Raw genomic sequence first — 18,674 nt, 5'->3', positions numbered from 1 at the left:
CTTGCCTTTTGAGAATAATCAAGAGCAATTAGAAATCATTGTTTGAGTTGTCAAAACGTTCTAATAAAATTGCTGGGCAGCATATTAATTTAAGGAAAAGAAGCATCTTATAGAATTCTCAAGAACCATTAGGACTGACTTATCTTAATAAGCTGTCAGCAAGAGGTCAATGAGGTTTCAGGGAGAAAACTAGTAGCTTTCTTTAGAATAATTTAGATTCACTTGATAGCGAAACTGACTTTTTAAGGGGGAAAAACTGGTTTTTTTCTTTTTTTTTTTTTTTAAAAACCCCATAACCCATTTTTTAAACACTTTTTTTTTTCAGAGCTACTGTTTTTCAAAATGTTTACAATGCTGCCATTGTATTTCTCCTAATATTACGGATTGATAAGAAAGCTTTCACCTTCCATCATAAAATAAATCTGACTATATGTCAAATACCTTTATCTTGCTTTTCTTTATGCCTTTTATTAAGTTTCAATACTAGTTTGAATTTTATAAACATTTTCTCAATCATCTAAAAAAGCTATTTTAATAATTCAGAATAGAAATCAGCATTGTCGCATATATTAACCTTTGCAATTTATTTGAAAACTGAAAGACTAAATTACACTTATTTTAGTATTAGTGCCAACATGAAACTAGTTGGTGCCAATACTCATCTAATTTTTAAGTCTCTTGTTTTTCCCAGCTTCAGTATTTTATGAGTACGTGAATTTTCAATTATTTATTCTAGTCTTGTTCCTTATTACATGGAAAACCACAAGTTGGCTGGCACTGAGACACTCTCAACCTTCCTGTAAATCCTGTATTAAAACCGGTTCAAGAACCCTGGAGAAGTTGTCAACTTCTTACGATCCTTATTTCTTATTATCCTCTATGAAAACTGAAAGCCAACAATTTCTCTTGCTTACTCATACTTTGAAGAAGTAAATCTCAGCTGAGAGATACTTGAGAGTAGAGACATTTTTACTTACCACATTTTCCTTATCACAATAGGAACTGAAATCACTTGATACAATCGCAGCATACTGGAGCAGCACTTTGTTGATAGTCTGAGAAAGAAAACATTGTGAACTTGACCCAGGTAAGTATGTAGTTTACAAATACACTGTAAAGTTTAATCCTAAGTGACCTTCTTGCTGCCTTTTTCATCTTAGTTCTACATTTTTTTCTCTCTCTAATAACTGTTTCTGAGCCTAAGAATGCCCTCTGCGTTCATTAATTATGCAAAACAGAGGAAAATAAACTACGTTAATTAAATTTTATTTCAATTACTTAAAGATGCATGAATGAGTTTGTACTCTACTGCTTTTTTATACACAGATTAAATTATAAGCCGAATGTAGATATGATTTTCTTAGAAGAGGTAAGGCAAATAGCAGTAGAAATGTCATCTCTTTTGATAGCAAAGTAAAGACTAAAAAGCTTTTATTTTCTTATTTGTACAACATATATCTGAATTTTCTTAGTGGCTCAAAATCAACTGAGGGAGACACTCCAAAGAGTTAAGCTGAAGAAGAATGTTTAATTTATAAACCTGAATTTGCTAAATTGATTATAAGCTTGCTTACACACTTTTAAAATCACAATGAAATCCTGAAATAAGAGATAACACACAGACAGAAAATCAATAGTGTGTTGAAGTACACAGTAACGTGATAATATGCATCAACTCAAATACAAAGTTGACCTTGAAAAATATAAAATGTTATCAAGCAGCAGACCAATAAATCCTGATAAACAGATGGTTGATCAGACTGAATTATCTTCCAAATGTGTCTCTTCAAATTTTACTTTAGACATAACATTGAATTACTTTGGACTTACCTATGAAATACTTATTCGTTTGTACATATGAACACTACTCTCAGTCTACAGCTTCTTGATGGCATCATAAACTTAAAGAATCATTATATTGTATTGCATACACAACAACATATAAACACAAACCATAAACCTGACTTTAGGCAATCGTTGTAACTCAGACATTGTAACTTACTTAAGGTAAAGTTTGGGCTATGTGAAAATCCTCTACAACTTAGTGCCATGTGAGATTTTTAAATTCTTATGATTTTGCTTCCTCTACATCCTACAGCTGCCGGGTGACTTGCTGAACAGCCTGGGTTTTGTTTTTTGTTTTTTATTGTTTTCTAAAGAAGAAAGAGGAAGCTGGATATTCTTTACAATCATTCTTGAAGTATGCCCTACGGCCTACAGCTTGAGTATACTTCATAGAAAAACCCTAGTCTCTTGAATTTATGCTTAGAGACAAGGGATCCTGGGATGTCACATGTACTAGCCTACAAACACCAATCGTTAGCAAGCCAGGATGGGCTGCAGGTAAGAAAAAGTGCACAGTCATATAGAATATATCCAGCCTAGGTGACAGAGCGAGACTATCTCAAAAAAAAAAAAAAAAAAAAAAAAAAAAAAAAGAATATAGCTTAAAGCTATGTGCCTGTAAGAGTTGCAAGTACACTGCTATAATAACTCCCATCTTTACTAATGTACGATGTCACTTGAACGAGAGCGTGCAATGTACATTTTGTGGGCAACTTCAATTTCATTCTAATTTATTCAGCTAAGTAAACCACTACCACACAATAGCTCTTTAATACTAATAAGCTGTTGCTTATGACATGCTTAACTCATTGGTTCTCAGAATGTAGTTCTGGAATCAGTAGCATTATAAGCATCACCTGGCAACTTGTTGGACATGCAGATTATCTGGTCCTATCCCAAATTACCGAGTCAGAAATGCTAGAGGTGGTCCCCATCTGTCTGGGTTTTAACAAGTCTAAGGTAATTCCAATGCATACAAAGTTTGAGAAGCACTATCTTAACGAATGCATGACAGGGTGGAGGTAAGTCTTCAGAGAGGAGCTGTGATGGAAGGGGCACCTGGCAAGGCCTGGAACACAGGACTTCTGGGTGTGTGAGCTTCGGTCATGATTTTATCTTTGGGGAACTACTGGTCTTCAGAAGAGAGTACAGTGCAGAGGGAGGGAACAAACAGCCTAGCAGGGGCTGCTGCATCTTGTTCTAAAGAAACAGTCATGAGGAGTAGAGGGTTCTTTTATGGATACCTATAAAGAGCTGCTATTCAAAAAGTTCCAGATTAAATAACATGAAATTCTAATGGGAGTGTGGCAGTACAGAGAGTGATTCTGCTGCATTTAAAGGATCAGACAGGGTGACTAAAATATCTTTCAGCTATGATCAGTTCTGATTTGACACACAGCTACTGGTGGAGTATTGAGTAGGATGGCCATCAATTACTCAGACAAAGGCATTGTGTTTTTCTGAGCTAATGCCACCGTATTAGGAGTGGGCTAAATATCCTGCCAACACTTCCAGTTATTCCATCTAGTGCATTGCTCTTATGATCAGTAAGATAAGAAGTGTGGTTCAAAATCCATCTTTTCATTCACATTTTATGCATGGAACAATGCAGTATTAGAACAACACAAGGAAGACAAGAAAACTGTCTATTGGTTCAGCAACATTAGAAATGTGACTTCACTGATTTATGTAATGCATTTTAACACATCCAACGTAAGATGGGGTCTCCCATTTCTGCCACCATAAATGCCTGGGTTTGACCTTAAGGGTAAAAAACAAATAGTGAGATTCTATTCTCCAAATTTCTAACTTAGTTCTGATCACACCAGAATGAGAAGGGAGTATAGTTTAGTGGTTGAAAGGATTCTATCCATATCATTTCAATTATTTAAACATTTTTAGTGTTTCATCATGGATGGAAATGAGGGAAAATAATAGCACCCATTTAATTAGATGGTTGTGAAGAATATGAAAATATATAAAGTGATTAGCATATAATAATGCTCAATGAATTATCATTATTATTTTTAAAAATTATAATTATGTTCCCAGAGAACAAGGAATAGAAATATGTGTGCGTCATTTACCACAGTATCTCACACCTGGCAAACAGCCAGACTCATACCCAGGACTTAATATTTGTTTGTTTGTTTTTAAGCAATATTAAAAATAACATTACTTCATATCTATTTTTAAAATTAAATTACCCATACTTGTCAAGAGCAGTAGTATAGTCATAGGAATATTGACTACTCATGTACCCATTTTATCACTCATCATAGCTTCTGAATGTTCTTGACATGAAATTTGAAGCATTTTGTTTGGTACCTTTTTCAGTCTTATATCCTGTTTAGTAAGAATAAATTGTCCCTTTAAATCCCATTTTAAAATGCAAAATTTTTAAAATCTCTACAGATACAATTAATATGTCTTATCTCCAGGAGACTGTTTAAATCAATATAAATCCCATAAAGGTAATGAGATTTTAGAATATTTTGATATAAGGATTCCAATACTTAGAAGGGTAGAGTTTTCAAGACGAATTAGTCAGTCACATCTGATGAAATAAAAACAAATTCCAATAGTTTGCAGTTCTTGTGAAATGGCTAATTACAGTAAACACAAACCATTTTTTATCTGTTTTGTTATATAAAATACAAATTATAGATAGAAAGGCAGATAATGAGTTTGGGACCAGCCTGGCCAACATGGAGAAACCCCTTCTCCACCAAAAATGGAAAAACTTAGCCGGGTATGGTGGCGAACACCTATAATCCCAGCTACTCTTGGGAGGCTGAGGCAGGAGAATCACTTGAACCTGGGAGGTGAAGGTTGCAGTGAGCCGAGATTGTGCCACTGTACTCCAGTGACAGAGCGAGACTCTGTCTCAAAAAAAAAAAAAAAAAAAAAGGAAAAAAAGAAAAAAGAAAGGCCGACAATGATAAAATGGATTTGACTGATTTTACTTATTTTTATGTTTAATTGATTTTGCTTTTTATTTATTATTCTGTATAGTAAGTCACTGCAAGAGTTAAAGAAAAATGCTTGCAAGAGATTTTCAAATCATTCTAATAAAAGAGAATTTCTTTTTCAATGAAAATTACTAATTTCTTCTTTTCCAGAAAATGCTTCTCATCGTTATTACATTATTTCCTGTTGACAATTGGATATTATTGAATTTCCATGGATTAAAAATGTTTTACTTAATTGATTTTTTTTATTGCGCCAATAAAAGCACACATCTCCTCAGTAATACATGGAACGGATTCTTTTCTTCTTGCCTCAGAGAATGTGTTTTCCTGAGTGTGATTCTAAGACCTTCCTTGTGACCTCCCACCTTTTTACACTTCCATTCAGTACATTTGGTTATACCCCAGCAGGCTTATTGTGGGTAAGTTCAGTATTACAGCTGAAGAAAGGTCAGAGCTACCAAGGGGTGGCTGGAGCTCCGGGTCTAGAAATCTCAATTCAGCATTCCTTCTACCCTGTTACCGTGCACTCGTGTCTCCCAACTTACATAACCTACCTGCCTGACTACTCTGAGGGTGAATTCTAGTTACTTTTCTAATATCAGGTACAATTATAATATGTTACTAAATATATTAACCTAAATATATTTACCCTGGGATTTTAAAATTCTCATATGATCCTGCTTCCCCTAAATCCTACAGAATTCCAAGAATAGTACGTGACATACTTTTTCAAACACTATTCCTAATGACCCAGTTTCATTCTTTTCTTGGCATTCACCCAAACACAGCTGCTCATCAAGAAAACACTTAGAGAATTTTTAGAATTACTCTCCTATAGATTTCACTATATTGGGAAATTAGTATCATCCAAGAGGACTAAGAGTGTCATCTCTAAGAATGGTTTAAATAAATGATTTTTGGCTGTTATTTAATACTTTAAAAGTAGGAGGTTAGTCTTCCTAATTAATGAATATGCAATTGCCAAGGCTTACTTTCAGCTAGAAAACACCACATCTGAAATGTGAGTAATTTGGAAATCTATGGTAATTTCTTCAATTATAAGTAGCTGAGTCATCGATGTGAACAATAAATGGGTTTTTAAGATGATAAATCCATATTAAAGAAATAGGAAGTGCAGGAAATCAGATGGGAATCTTGGAAATAACTGAACTTACTAGTAGAGAATTACAAATAAATTGGGGTAGGGGTGTCAGAGAAGACTAACACCACAAAACAATAGCATTTTTTCAGATCGCCACAGACCCAGAAAAAAAGAAGACTCATTTTATTTAACCTACCTTTGCAAATCTTCTCATTAAGTGAGATAACGCTTCAGGATTAGGGCATTCCAGTTTCTTAATAATCTCAAAGCTCTGATTCAGCTGAGCGAACACATCAACCACGGAGCAAGAAAAGAGGGCATGCTCAGATGTCTGCTGGAACTGTGAGGAGAGGAGGTGAAGCCATCCCAAACAGTGCATTAGAGGGGGAATGGGAAATTCTTCATTATTTCCCATCAACAACTGAATCTCCCGCATCATATATCTACATTTTCCAGTAATAAAATGCCTACGCACTTTAAAATCATTAATTTCCTTTGCCAGAAAGTGTGGTGGAACTAATATCACGGGGCAAGCTGCTGCTAATTGGTTTTTCCACTGCAGAATTGAGGTACTGGTTCTTTTGTATTTCATTTTCCCCACAGGCAATAGGTTAGCTTAGCAAGTCGATTGTGGCTCAAGATTTTGGGAGCTGCTGCAGAGGAACTGGGAGGATGTCTGCTCCTAATCTAGAAATCCTGGAAAAGTTCCAGGACAACAAAGATGTTTTGTACAAGCTTAGGGAACCTGTAGATTCAGATTAATGTAAGAATTAAAGAAAAACTTGGGAAAAATGGGTGACTGATTTTTTTTTTTTTTAAATAAATTTAGGCAAGTTTCCAGGGTTCTGACCAGACCATTGAAATTGTGTTTTGCATTAATTTTGGTCATTGGGGAATGGAAACAATTAATAACGATGAATCTAATAATTCCCATTAGGTTAAAAGTAAGCAATGTGACTGAATCATGGCAATGAACATTCTGAAGGTAATTTAAACTCACTCCATCTTTTTTGTCTCTTCCCAATGCTCCATGAAGGAATTCCATCGACACATCTTCGTTTTCATCTAGCCACTGCATGACAAAAGGTTCAAACCACCTGTAACAAATTAATAATGTTACCTACCACAAAGGACATCATTTGCATATAATTAACAGGAATGCTGCTCTTTTTGTATATGAGAGTAATTCAGAATCAACAATCTCCTTTCATTCTCTCTTGCAGTAAAGGTCTTAGAGACATTTACCTGTTCTCCATCAAATCAATCTCCTCCTCTTTACCTCCAACTTCTACCCAGTCTTGGTTCTTCCCATGCTGTCTCAAATATGCTTCGTTTCCAATAGCTACTCTGTAATTCCCTTCAAAAGTCAAACTCTTGTAAAATGTAGACCTTGTGTGCTCTCTTCCCTATCAACCCATTTATTAATTTTTTAATTCTTTGCCATTGAGCTTCTACCCATTCACATTAATCTGTAACTGATCCTGGGTGCTTACCTCAGACTTCTTAGTTACTATCTATAATCTACGGACAATTATTTTTGGAAATTGTTTAAGATATTTTTTCTCCATTCTGAGCATAAATTCTTTTTTCTGTATGTATGCCCAGTTGATCTAGCACCATTTATTTAGAGCACCATTTATTCCCCCACTGCATTGGATTTGCATCTTTGATGTAAATCAGGTAATGCCATACACGTGAATTGGCCTCTGGACTATTTTGTTCCCTTGGTTCATTTGTTATGCACTGATATGGTTTGGATCTGTGTCCCCACCAAATCTCATGTCAAATTGTAGTCCTCAATGTTGAAAGTGGGGCCTGGTAGGAGGTGGTTTGATCATGCAGGTGGAGTTTTTATGAATAGTTTAGAACTATCCCCTTGGTGCTCTTCTTGTGATAGTGTTTGAGTTCTCATGAGATCTGGTTATTTAAAACTGTGCAGCACATCCTGCCTCACTCTCTCTTGCTCCTGCTCTCCCAATGTGAGATGCCCCACTCCCCCTTTGCCTTCTGCCATGATTGACAGCTTTCTGGGAGCTTCCCAGAAGCAGAAGCCACTATGCTTCTTGTACAGCCTGCAGAACTGTGAGCCAATTAAACCTATTTATTTTTATTTTTATTTTTTTACCTAGACTCAGGTATTTCTTTATAGCAGTGTGAGAACGGACTGAGAAATGCATTAACATGACACCCTCTTAAGAACTCGATCTTATTAGATAACCAATAATGTAGTTCTCCAGTTTGTAGATTGCCTTTGTATTTTTAAGCACTTTGCATTTCTACGTGCATTTTAAAAATCTTGTCAATTTGCACAAAAATATATCTTGAAATGTGCATAGGGTTGCATTGAAACTGTAGGTCCATGTGGGGAATTACTATCTTTATAATAATGCATCTTTTTAGGAATGTTCCATATTTCATTTAGTTCATCTTAAATTTCTCTCATATTTTATAGTTGCTTGAAAAGATGGCTTGTATGCCATTCATCACATTTATTTCTGGTGATTTTAATGTTATTTAAATGGTATAATTTATATATAATTTTCCAATTGTGGCTATAATACAGAACTTTAATAAAGTTTTAAATAGACCACACTTTTAAAATTCTACTTCAAAAACGTTTTGAATTTTCATCTACTTCCTGTTTTAGCTGCATTCTACAAAATTGGATGTGCCATATTTTATTAGCACTTAATTCAAAATATTTTGTATTTTTTTCACCATGATTTCTTTCTTTACTCATGAGTATTTAGAATATTCTGCTGATTTTCTGTATTTAGTTATCTAATTATCTTCTTGGAGTTGATTTTTATCTTAATTCTACAGTGTCAAGAATATATAATACATGATTTCCCCCCTTAACATGTATTAGTTTTGTTTTATGGCTCAGGAGACAGTCTATTTTGGTAAATGTACCGTGTGTACCTAATAACAATATGTATTTTATCATTTTTGTTTATACATTTTATATGGATTTTTTGTGTGTAAGCATTGTCAATGAAAAATTATGGAAACTCTGGCTGATCAGATATATACATAGAAATATAGATACCTATATAGATAGATATTGCTAAATGTTTTATTCATATTTCTCAAACTTCTTTGTTCTTACTGTTTTTTGGGGGGGTCTGAGTTTTCAATTCATTGCTGAAGAAGCATAATCTCCAGATCGTCATTTAGTACTGTTGTCTGGTAGCCTTTAATTTTTTGATGAATATTATATATTGCCCAAGAAAAATTGTGGACCTTTGATCTAGACAGTGTTGGGTTTTAGATTGATCTCTTTCCACTTTGCCGTTATTTCTAGGGCAGAGACCTTCAAAGATCTCATCTGAAAGCCTGGAGTTTTTTATAATGTTCCTTCATTCTTATTTTTTGTACACAAGTATGATTCCATTTATATAAAGCATAAAAATCTATAAAACTAACCTATGCTATTAGGCATCAGATGGTGGTTACTGCTATAACAGGAGAGGCTGTTACTGTAAGTAGGCACAAAGGGGACCAGCCTTGACCTCTAACATTTGTCCCTTCCGCACTATGAGACTGCTAACGTATCTACTTAGTTCCAAATCTCTTAGTGCCCACTTTCTACTTGATTTTTTTTCTGCCCCAATCTCAACACGTAGGCAAATTAGGCATCAGAAAATGCCTTCAGTGGGAACTGCCTGTGGAATGTTGTGCTCATATCTCTGTGGTTTGCTTTTCTCTGGGATCTTGGTCTCACAAACCCAAGCAGCCTTCATAGCACCATCACCCATATTGTTTCTCCAGTCCAGGAAGACAGCTGTAAACTCTGAGCTACTGTTGGCCATTTGCTCTGCAAGCACTGTATTGCAAACTGGCAGATGTATGGGGGTGAAGAACATGGGAGAGAAGATGCAACAAAATACAGGACTCATCTTAGTGCATTTCTCTTTTCTCAGAGATCTTAGATTCTCAAGTTGCCTTTGTTGTCTTTGTTGTCTTTCTGATGCTGTTTGATTTTTTTTTACCTTTTTTTTTTTTTTGGCCATCAGGGAACATATTAATCTGATTTTAGTTTAGTGTAGAGTGTCTAGACAGAGCCAGAAGCAGAAGTGTCTGGAGAATAGCTCCTCTGTTTTACTTTCCTATTCCTTATCAATGATACTACGAACAATTTAGGCATACAGACCTCATGCTTAACTCTTTCCTCTTTCTTGTTTTTTTTTTTTTTTAAATTTTTTTTCATTTCAATAGGTTTTGAGGGGAACACGTGGTGTTTGGTTACATGAATAAGTTCTTTAGTGGTTATTTCTGAGATTTTGATGCACCCATCATCTCAGCAGTGTTTGCTATACCCAATGTGTAGTCTTTTATCCCTCAGCCCCCTCCTGCCCTTTCCCCTAAGTCCTCAAAGTCCATTGTATTATTATTATGCTTTTGCTTCCTCATAGCTCAGCTCCCACTTACAAGTGAAAATATATAATGTTTGGTTTTCCATTCCTGAGTTACTTCACTTAAAATAATGGTCTCCAATTCCATTCAGGTTGCTGTAAATGTCATTATTTCATTCCTTTTTATGGCTGAGTAGTATTCCATGGTGTGTATATATATACACACACACAGACACCACAATTTCTTTATCCACTTGTTGATTGATGGGCATTTGGGCTGGTTCTATATTTTTGAAATTGTGAATTGTGCTGTTATAAACATGCACGTGCAGAGATCTTTTTTGGTATATGACTTCTTTTCCTCTGGGTAGATACCCAGAAGTGGGATTGATGGACTAAATGGTAGATCTACCTTTAGCTCTTTAAGGAATCTTCACCTTTCCTCTTTTTTTTAACCCCATTTTTTTTAATTGACAAATTCTGTAAATTCTGTCTTCAAAATTTCTCTTCCATGTCTTTACCCTTTGCATACGTACTGCAATCACTCTACATTATCAGTTTATTTAACGTGAAGACTATAATTTTTACTGTATTTAAGTATGTTTTATTTGACAAAATAAGTTGTATGTATTTACTGAGTATAACATGTTGTTTTGAAATACATATACATTGTGGAATGGCTAAATTGAAATAATGAACAAACGCATTTCTTCACATATCATTTTTATGGTGAGAACATGTAAAATATGTTCTCTTAGCAACTTTTCAGAATACGATACACTAATTATAGTCACCATGTTGTATAATAGATCTCTTGAACTCATTCCTCCTACTTAACTAAAATGTTGTATCTTTTGACCAAAATCTCCCCAACACCCTATACCCAATAGTATAGCATTTTTAAGTTATCCCACTGTCCCACTACTTCTTATATACTTTGTATGAGAAAAGTTGTATTAAAGGGCTGTTCTAATTTCATCTCTAAATCACTTATTACCTTCTAAATCTCTTCCCTGCCCCCCATTCTTTGTCTCTTCCATCTCCCACAATGCCTGATGAATGTGGTACAAGCTTCACAATATTTATTTATAACAATCTGGCTTAAAACTACTTTTCCTACATTATTTTTAAAAACATTACTTTGTACTAATTTTATAAAAATACAAATATGCCTCACTTCCTATGGATGATAGCTCATATATTCTTACCTCCATAATTATGCTCATAACTTTCATTTTCATCTTAATGCTTTTTCTCCCTTTCCTTTCTGTAACCTGGTAAATTTTATAAAGTCTACATCAAATGCTATCCCATCCATGAATATTGTGTGGAGTTCCCCAAACAGAGGTAATTTCTCTCTTCTGTGAAACCCTATTGCACTTTGCTTATGCTCACACATTTCATTCTGCCTTGCTTTATCATGATCTTTGAGCTTATCAGAATCTCCTAGAGTATAAGTTCCTTTCAGGGTGGGGTCTTTAGCTTCTTTTCTATTGCTCTACAGCACTTGGCAAGTGCCTGGCATAGGGAAGACCTCTTCAATAGAATAAAATAGAATTCTAATACATACCAAATGCAGAATATTACATGAGTCCTTGTGTGATTATAAATGTGTTTGAAAGAGGCATATTTATGAAAAAGTTCCCTGTTAAACCACTATTTCTATTTTAGAAATACGAATTCCTAAGACAGTTACAAGTTTGAATAAAAAGGAAAATGTGAATATATCGGTCAATATACAAGCACCATACTTTCCCCTAAAAACATCTGTGTTCTGGTACTTTTACAGAAAATCATTCATTTTATCACGAGCCACGTCTTATTATGTATTTTTTGTCTTTGAGTCGACTATCCAGGTAGGGCATATTTGAAATATGCAACACAATTTAATTAAATATGGTTCCCAAAGACATGCAAATCCTGTAATGTCAACTTCGTAACAGAAATTTCTTCATTCCAATGAAGATTATGTGAAGAGATTTTAGTCCTGCACAATTCAGGTGTAATTTTACAGGACTGTGAATTAGATCTGAAGGTGTGTGTGTGAAAATCACTACTTACAAGGAGTATTCAGGAACAGCATCCTTGAAGGTGGGAAGTTCACGCACATATTCATTATAAAACCATTTAACTTTGAAATGCAAGTTCATATAATCGGTGCTCTTGCATAACCGCTGATTTTCATGTTCTATAACAGATAAAATCAAATATTTAATAAAGCTTGGTTTGCCAGCAATGCTGCTATGTTCCAATCTATTTTTATTAATAGAATTTCTAAAAGGAAGAAAATAGTATATTAGATGTAAAGGTATAATGAATTGCTAAAAGCAGACCTAAAATTTTACAAAATAAAGAAATAATTATAAGTCCCACATAGAATAGGTCAAGCAGTAATGCGAAATAACTTCAATGTTCTAATCCATCTTACTAAAAAATGTGAAAAGTCTGATGTAGTTACAGAGTAATAACATACTAAAATTTCTCTATTTATCTGCAAATGTTCATATTTTCACTGCTTTTAGCTTGATGCAAAGTGACAGAGAGAATTAAAATTCTAAGCATGCATAAAACATGAGTCAGGAGCTATAATCATTGATTAATTAGTAATAGAGATATGAGGTGAGTAGATCACATTTCTGGCCTAGTTATTTACCCCCTAAAGCATTAAAATAGTTGAAAAGGAGAGAAAATATCTCTAACTTATGAGGCATATGATTTCTTCTTCATTCTGTAGGTTTACTTAAAATTATCTTACACCCTTTGGCTTTTCTGATACATTTTTAGCAGGATTTCCTATTATGTGGCATTTTTTTCTCTCTTGCTCAAAAAATATAGCTTAACACAGTTGTTAAGCTATTGTGACCTGGACATACAGTGCTGGGGAATACAGACAAATAATGTTACTGAGCATGTTTATGCTATTTTTCCCTCCTTAATAATATTTGGCCAATTTTCGCTACAACTATAAACACAATGAAACCCAAAATATACCTAGCTATATCCAGGTTGAATGTGCCCTCTGAGAAATTGTGCTTGAGGTCTGTGAGTCTCCTAAGGACTTTGATTTATAGCAGAAACATCCTACACTTTACATTCTAAGCTAAATTCTTAAAACACTATCTCAAGCAATTAGATTGTTATAAACAAATTAAAGGCATCCCTGCTTTTCAAAACCTGATATGAGGGACTGAAATCCCAATAGTGAACGTAAGAGAGAATTCAACCCCAGGTCAACATTTTCAAATTATCTGAACAAGGATTAATTCAAGACAAGTTGTAGAGCAGAGAGAGAGAGAGAGAGAGAGAGAGAGAGAGAGAGAAGGAGAGAGGGAGACAGGTAGGGAGGGAGGGAGGGGAACATAGAGACATGTACTCACATAGAAACAAGAGTAATAAACTAATACTTCTAGGCCAAACTCCCAAAAAAAATCTTAGTCAAGATGATATTTTGCTTTAGCTCCCTCCAAATTCATTTCACTCTTTTCACCATTCAGTATAAGCTCTCCCCTAACCTCTCTCTTCAGATGTCTAGTATCCCTGTGCTCTTTAAGAGAAAACATTTACTTGATAAACTCAGGTACAAATTTAACACAACACTACCCTGAAACCCAGACCAATGGAGACATTTTCTTTGGGACTGATGAATTTAGAAGGTTCAACTTATCATATAGACTCATCATTAAATAGCTCTTGGGCTCCTCTATCACTTGGGATCTTACACTTGGCGCTGGCACAGAACAAGCCAGAATACTAAGCATTTCCTCTTGTGAGTAACACCACCAGCTCTTATGATTAATGTCCTCTAAGACCCAGAGAAACATTTTGGACCATTTTGTCTCCTGTGTCCTAGAAACAAAAGGTGACAGTGTCCAAATGCTACCAAGGTTTGCAGGTTGTACCACTGCTGACAACAGGAAGATACTGCTTTAGAGTGTGGGGAGAAATTTGTGCTCTGGAAGCACTTAGGTAAGAGAAGGGGCAAACTAATTAATTTGCCAAATTCTTCCTTTGGATAGCAGAAATGCAGTAGATTATTGCATAGTCAAGCATCATTAACAAGCACCCATTGCTTACTTTCCTTTGGTTCCACTGTATGCATCTGAAGATAATCATAAATCTCTGCAGTACCATCAATTTAAAAAAGTGCACATAATGGTTGAGAACTATGTTAAATATTAAATAATTCATATGATGTTTAAATTTGTGTATGTAAATTTCTATATTAATATACATGAAGCCTGATACTTCTTTGCCAACTAGATGGCCATTTAATGTTAAAATTGTCAATAGTTTTATTTTATTTTTAAAATCTAGATACATGAGGCTTAACTAAATTTTAACTGTATTCAAATGATTTACCATAGAAGTTTATATCTAATATTTATAATTTGTATTTTGTTTTCATTTAAATAAATATTTTGAGTACTTTAGAAAAAACTTTCTGAAAACTATAAACTGTATCTGAGAACACAGATAGAAATCATTTTGTTTTAATTTTTGTATTTGAAAGTTTAAATTGAACCTTTGTATAAATTGTAGACTTAAACGTATATTTTGAATACAGCAACCTTTTATTTTTTAATCCTTTAAATATTAACAAGGTATGTAAACTATGATTTGGTAGAAAAAGAAAATACATAGGTAGAATTTAGAAAAAGTAAAGGCTGAAAAGAAAAAAGAGAGAAAACATTTCAAAGTGAAGGTGTGCTTTAATTTTAAAAAGAGAAAATAGTGAAAACAAGCAGATATCATGTGACTTAGGAAAGGTATTGTTTGGCACCACATTAAGCCAAATGTAAAATATCTGAAAATTTTTATTATAAGAACAAATTAGTGATTTTGCTAAAATAAAGGTGAGAAAGTATATTTTCTGAAAAAAATATACTGATTTATGCATACATCTACGTAAAAACAAAAATATTACCAATCTAAGCATAACACTCAAATATGCATATTGATAATTACATTTTAACTTTTGCATTTTTCCAGCTTTTAGCATCTTAAAATATAACTGCTATTACATACAATTTTTATCATGTTGATATGAAGGGTTTTCTTTTAGATAGGAAGTTAGGATATGTTTTATTTAACAGTTTATTAGTTAAATTTATAAAATATAACTATTTAGGTCTATGGTATGTGGACCTTCATCGATGCTCTTGTGTCTGCAAATGTTAGGAAGGAGCCTGAATTAATGTGTCATTTTTTCCAAGAGTATTTGCACATGAACAGATGCTAAAGAAAAAGGCAACTCAGTTTCATTAACTACCAAAAAATGTTTACTGGGTGTGTATCTTGCGTTAGGTTGCATATAAGGCATTGGAAATATAAATATGGACACATTGATCTGAAGTGGATGGAGCGTAGGGAGGAAAGGGTGATATGTTCACTTTCAATTCAATACAATATGGCAAGTGCCATGATTTTCTACAGGTACAGGATGTTGTGGTCTCTTGGAGGAGATGAATTTAGCTCTCTGCTTTGTGCTTTAAGTGAACAAGTTAATAATGAAATGATCTGCTGATAGTGGTTAGTGGTTAGTGGGAGAGAGGAATTTATGTCAAAAGAAACACTACATAAAACAAGACATTTTTCCTTACTTAAATGGGATACTATTTAAGATGTGTGCATATCTGTGAAATTATGTGACTATGTTTCCAATGAAAACCCTGAGCTTTTTCCTTTCTCTCTACTCATGTTTTTAAATATTTTGGCGGTAAGTTTGAGTGAATGTTGAATTTATGCCATGCCATTAAAAAAAAAAAAGTTTCCCAATCCTTGTCCCTTGCAATGCAGTAAGCTCTATACTTTGGAAAGCAGGTAAAAGCCAGCAGTAGGCCGCATTCTGGTCAGTTTTTCAGACAAGAACTTCAGGTTATTTGCTTAACCCATCTATACTTCAATTCTCCACAACTGTAGAAGTTGTTTCTTCCTCCTTATTTGACTGCTCTGCTCAGAACTTACAGATCTCCTCCAATTCATCCTTCTGGACTCTACAAACTCCCTACATTCCTACAGTCTCTTCATTCCTGCTGTTCCCACAAAAGAAACACTTCTGTCTACTTTATTGCAGCCACACATAGGCAGACCACTTCTTCACTTCACAAGTCTCCCTGTTGAGGCTGGAAATGGGAAAGGAGATAGGAAAGATACCTTAATCTTTCTAAAGAATTAAAACTGGTTTTATTCTTATCTAGAGACTACTCATTCTAGTTCCTAAGAGTGTACCTGCTATGATACTCTAAGTATCAGGGTCTTACCAGCCTCTTTGCTGGGAAAATATATTAGAAAAATTACTAATCATTTCCTCCTTACAAAGTTGCTTCTAAACCCATGGGAATTAATCTTTATCCATTTATGCTGTTTCTCTCATGCACCATCAGCTGATATTTATTGTTCTCTGTGGACAGAAACAGGGGAGATCAGTATCTGTTTGCCTATTCTGCCAGTTCAACAAAAGAGTAATTGGGTTCTTTCATGCATTATGCACTTCAACTGATATAATAAAAGATTTTCAATATATTGAGTTAATTGGTGATACAGGTTAATCTCGAGGACAGTACAAACAAAAATGAAAAGAAATGATATGATTCTATATAATGAGATCTACCTGTGATGTTTGCCCCAAGTGGCAAATACTAAATATAAGATTTTGTTTGTTTGTTTGTTTGCAGTGACTTGTAATACAGAAATCATCAAGAACCCCAGTATTTGTGGCAGGTTTAACTAACTGGTTATCAGACTATGTCCTTTTCCTCTCAGGCACACAACCAGACTACATTTTCTAGATTTCCTTGCTGTATGATTGAATCTGGGGCTCTGCTACATCACAACGAGATTTTCCAAGCTTAAGACCCACTTATTAATTACCCTCCATAGTGCTCTGCTTTCTAATTTCCTTCCTCTTTCTTCTTGTATACATACATGTAGATGTATATATACCCATATACATTGAGGCTGTCTCCTTGCCTTGTTGGAACTGTATCAGTGTAACTCTAGCTGACTCCACTGTGAACTGATGCACCACTGCACAGAAAACCAGTTAATCAAATTTGTTAAGTTCATGTCGAGTAATGGGGAGTAATCATAGAAGTCAACTACATAGGCTTTGTGGATAGTCTAATAAATATTTTACCTTCCTGTCATCCTTGTTTCATATTCGTGGTCTCTCAGTTACATTCTGGGTAGTTAACGACTCTTAAATGTTCTATAAAAAGTGAGCTGTTGTTGTTCCGAAATCCAAGTGCCTGTTTTTCTTATGTGTTCATATATTCCTTCCATAATGGGTACTCACATATCATACAGGAGATATTTAAAATAAACTACAATTATATCCTAACTAATGCCCACAAAATAATCAATGTAAGGTATCATCATATCAAATTCAAAAATATACTTCAAATTACCTTAATTTCTACTCGAATTATCTTCTGCTTAGTGGTAGACTGCGTTGACAAAATGGCATCAATCTCATATGATGTGAATGACTCTCAGAATTTATTTAGCCATCAATCCACCTACATTTTTAATTTTGGCAACAAAGATTTCACTAGCTCATTATATTTACAAAATAAAACATTTAATTAGTTTTCCAAGCTGCAGTATAATTTTGTACAAAATTTAATCTTTGAATTTCAATGAGAAATATGAATATTTTACTACCAGAATAAAAATGGCTCATTAAAACTGTACAAGGAAAAAGCTTGGCAATTTGGAAGAATGTGACTATTTTCCTTTAAATGGTGCTTACCAGCACTCACTTGAAAATAATATATTTTCTTCAGAAAGTGTTTATTCATGGGTTTTATTCTGTGTAATGAAGAAATGTACAATTATGTTTTGGTTTACACAATAGGAATGGTATATTCTTGACCCATTCTCATGCCAAAGGAAAATTTGCTGCTATCATCAGAGTGTCGTTTTTCAGTCCTTACTTTGTGACATCATTTTATTGCATAAACACTGCTTTACCCTATAGTGTGTAACATATAATTTCATTAAGACTATTTTAATCATCCCTCCCCATGCCTGCTCTAGCTCTAATGGGTGGTAATATAAACGGTCTGGAAACAACATGAAATAAAAAACCTGTATGCATGATGTTTTACTAGCTATTGTGTGCTCACAAACAAAANAATTTTATCACCAAGAAACTTTGGTTCTAAACTATGACAGACGATTATAGATACAAAACACACATAGGCATTTCCAAGGTAATTATAACTTCATATTAAAAATATTTAGATGGGATCATGGGTTCTGTTTTATATGCTAAGAATGGTAAGCCATGTAATTAGAAGTTAAAAAAATAAGGTAGGATGAGTTACCATTTTCTATTTTAGAGAAGGTTTATAAAGATCTTATAATTTTGGGAGATCTTTGGAGGCAAGAAATCATCAA

The 18,674-nt window shown here is 34.2% G+C and overlaps 1 protein-coding gene across 1 annotated transcript in view; it reads right to left on the bottom strand.

The window, feature by feature from the left end:
* The window catches only part of LOC116275826 (protein unc-13 homolog C-like), a 236,563-nt gene that overhangs the window by 124,184 nt on the left and 93,705 nt on the right, over positions 1 to 18,674 (bottom strand). Inside the window, exons 3-6 of the mRNA XM_031668658.1 lie at positions 12,336 to 12,462; positions 6,920 to 7,016; positions 6,116 to 6,259; positions 978 to 1,055 (exon numbers count right to left, since the gene is read on the bottom strand). Coding sequence (XP_031524518.1) covers positions 978 to 1,055; positions 6,116 to 6,259; positions 6,920 to 7,016; positions 12,336 to 12,462 — 446 coding nt within the window. The remainder of the gene's footprint in view (positions 1 to 977; positions 1,056 to 6,115; positions 6,260 to 6,919; positions 7,017 to 12,335; positions 12,463 to 18,674) is intronic.

This window comes from Papio anubis, chromosome 7 (genome assembly GCF_008728515.1).
Source record: "Papio anubis isolate 15944 chromosome 7, Panubis1.0, whole genome shotgun sequence".
Lineage (NCBI taxonomy): Eukaryota > Metazoa > Chordata > Mammalia > Primates > Cercopithecidae > Papio > Papio anubis.
The sequence above is the reverse complement of the archived record's forward strand: the minus strand, read 5'-3'. Positions and strand labels throughout refer to the sequence as shown.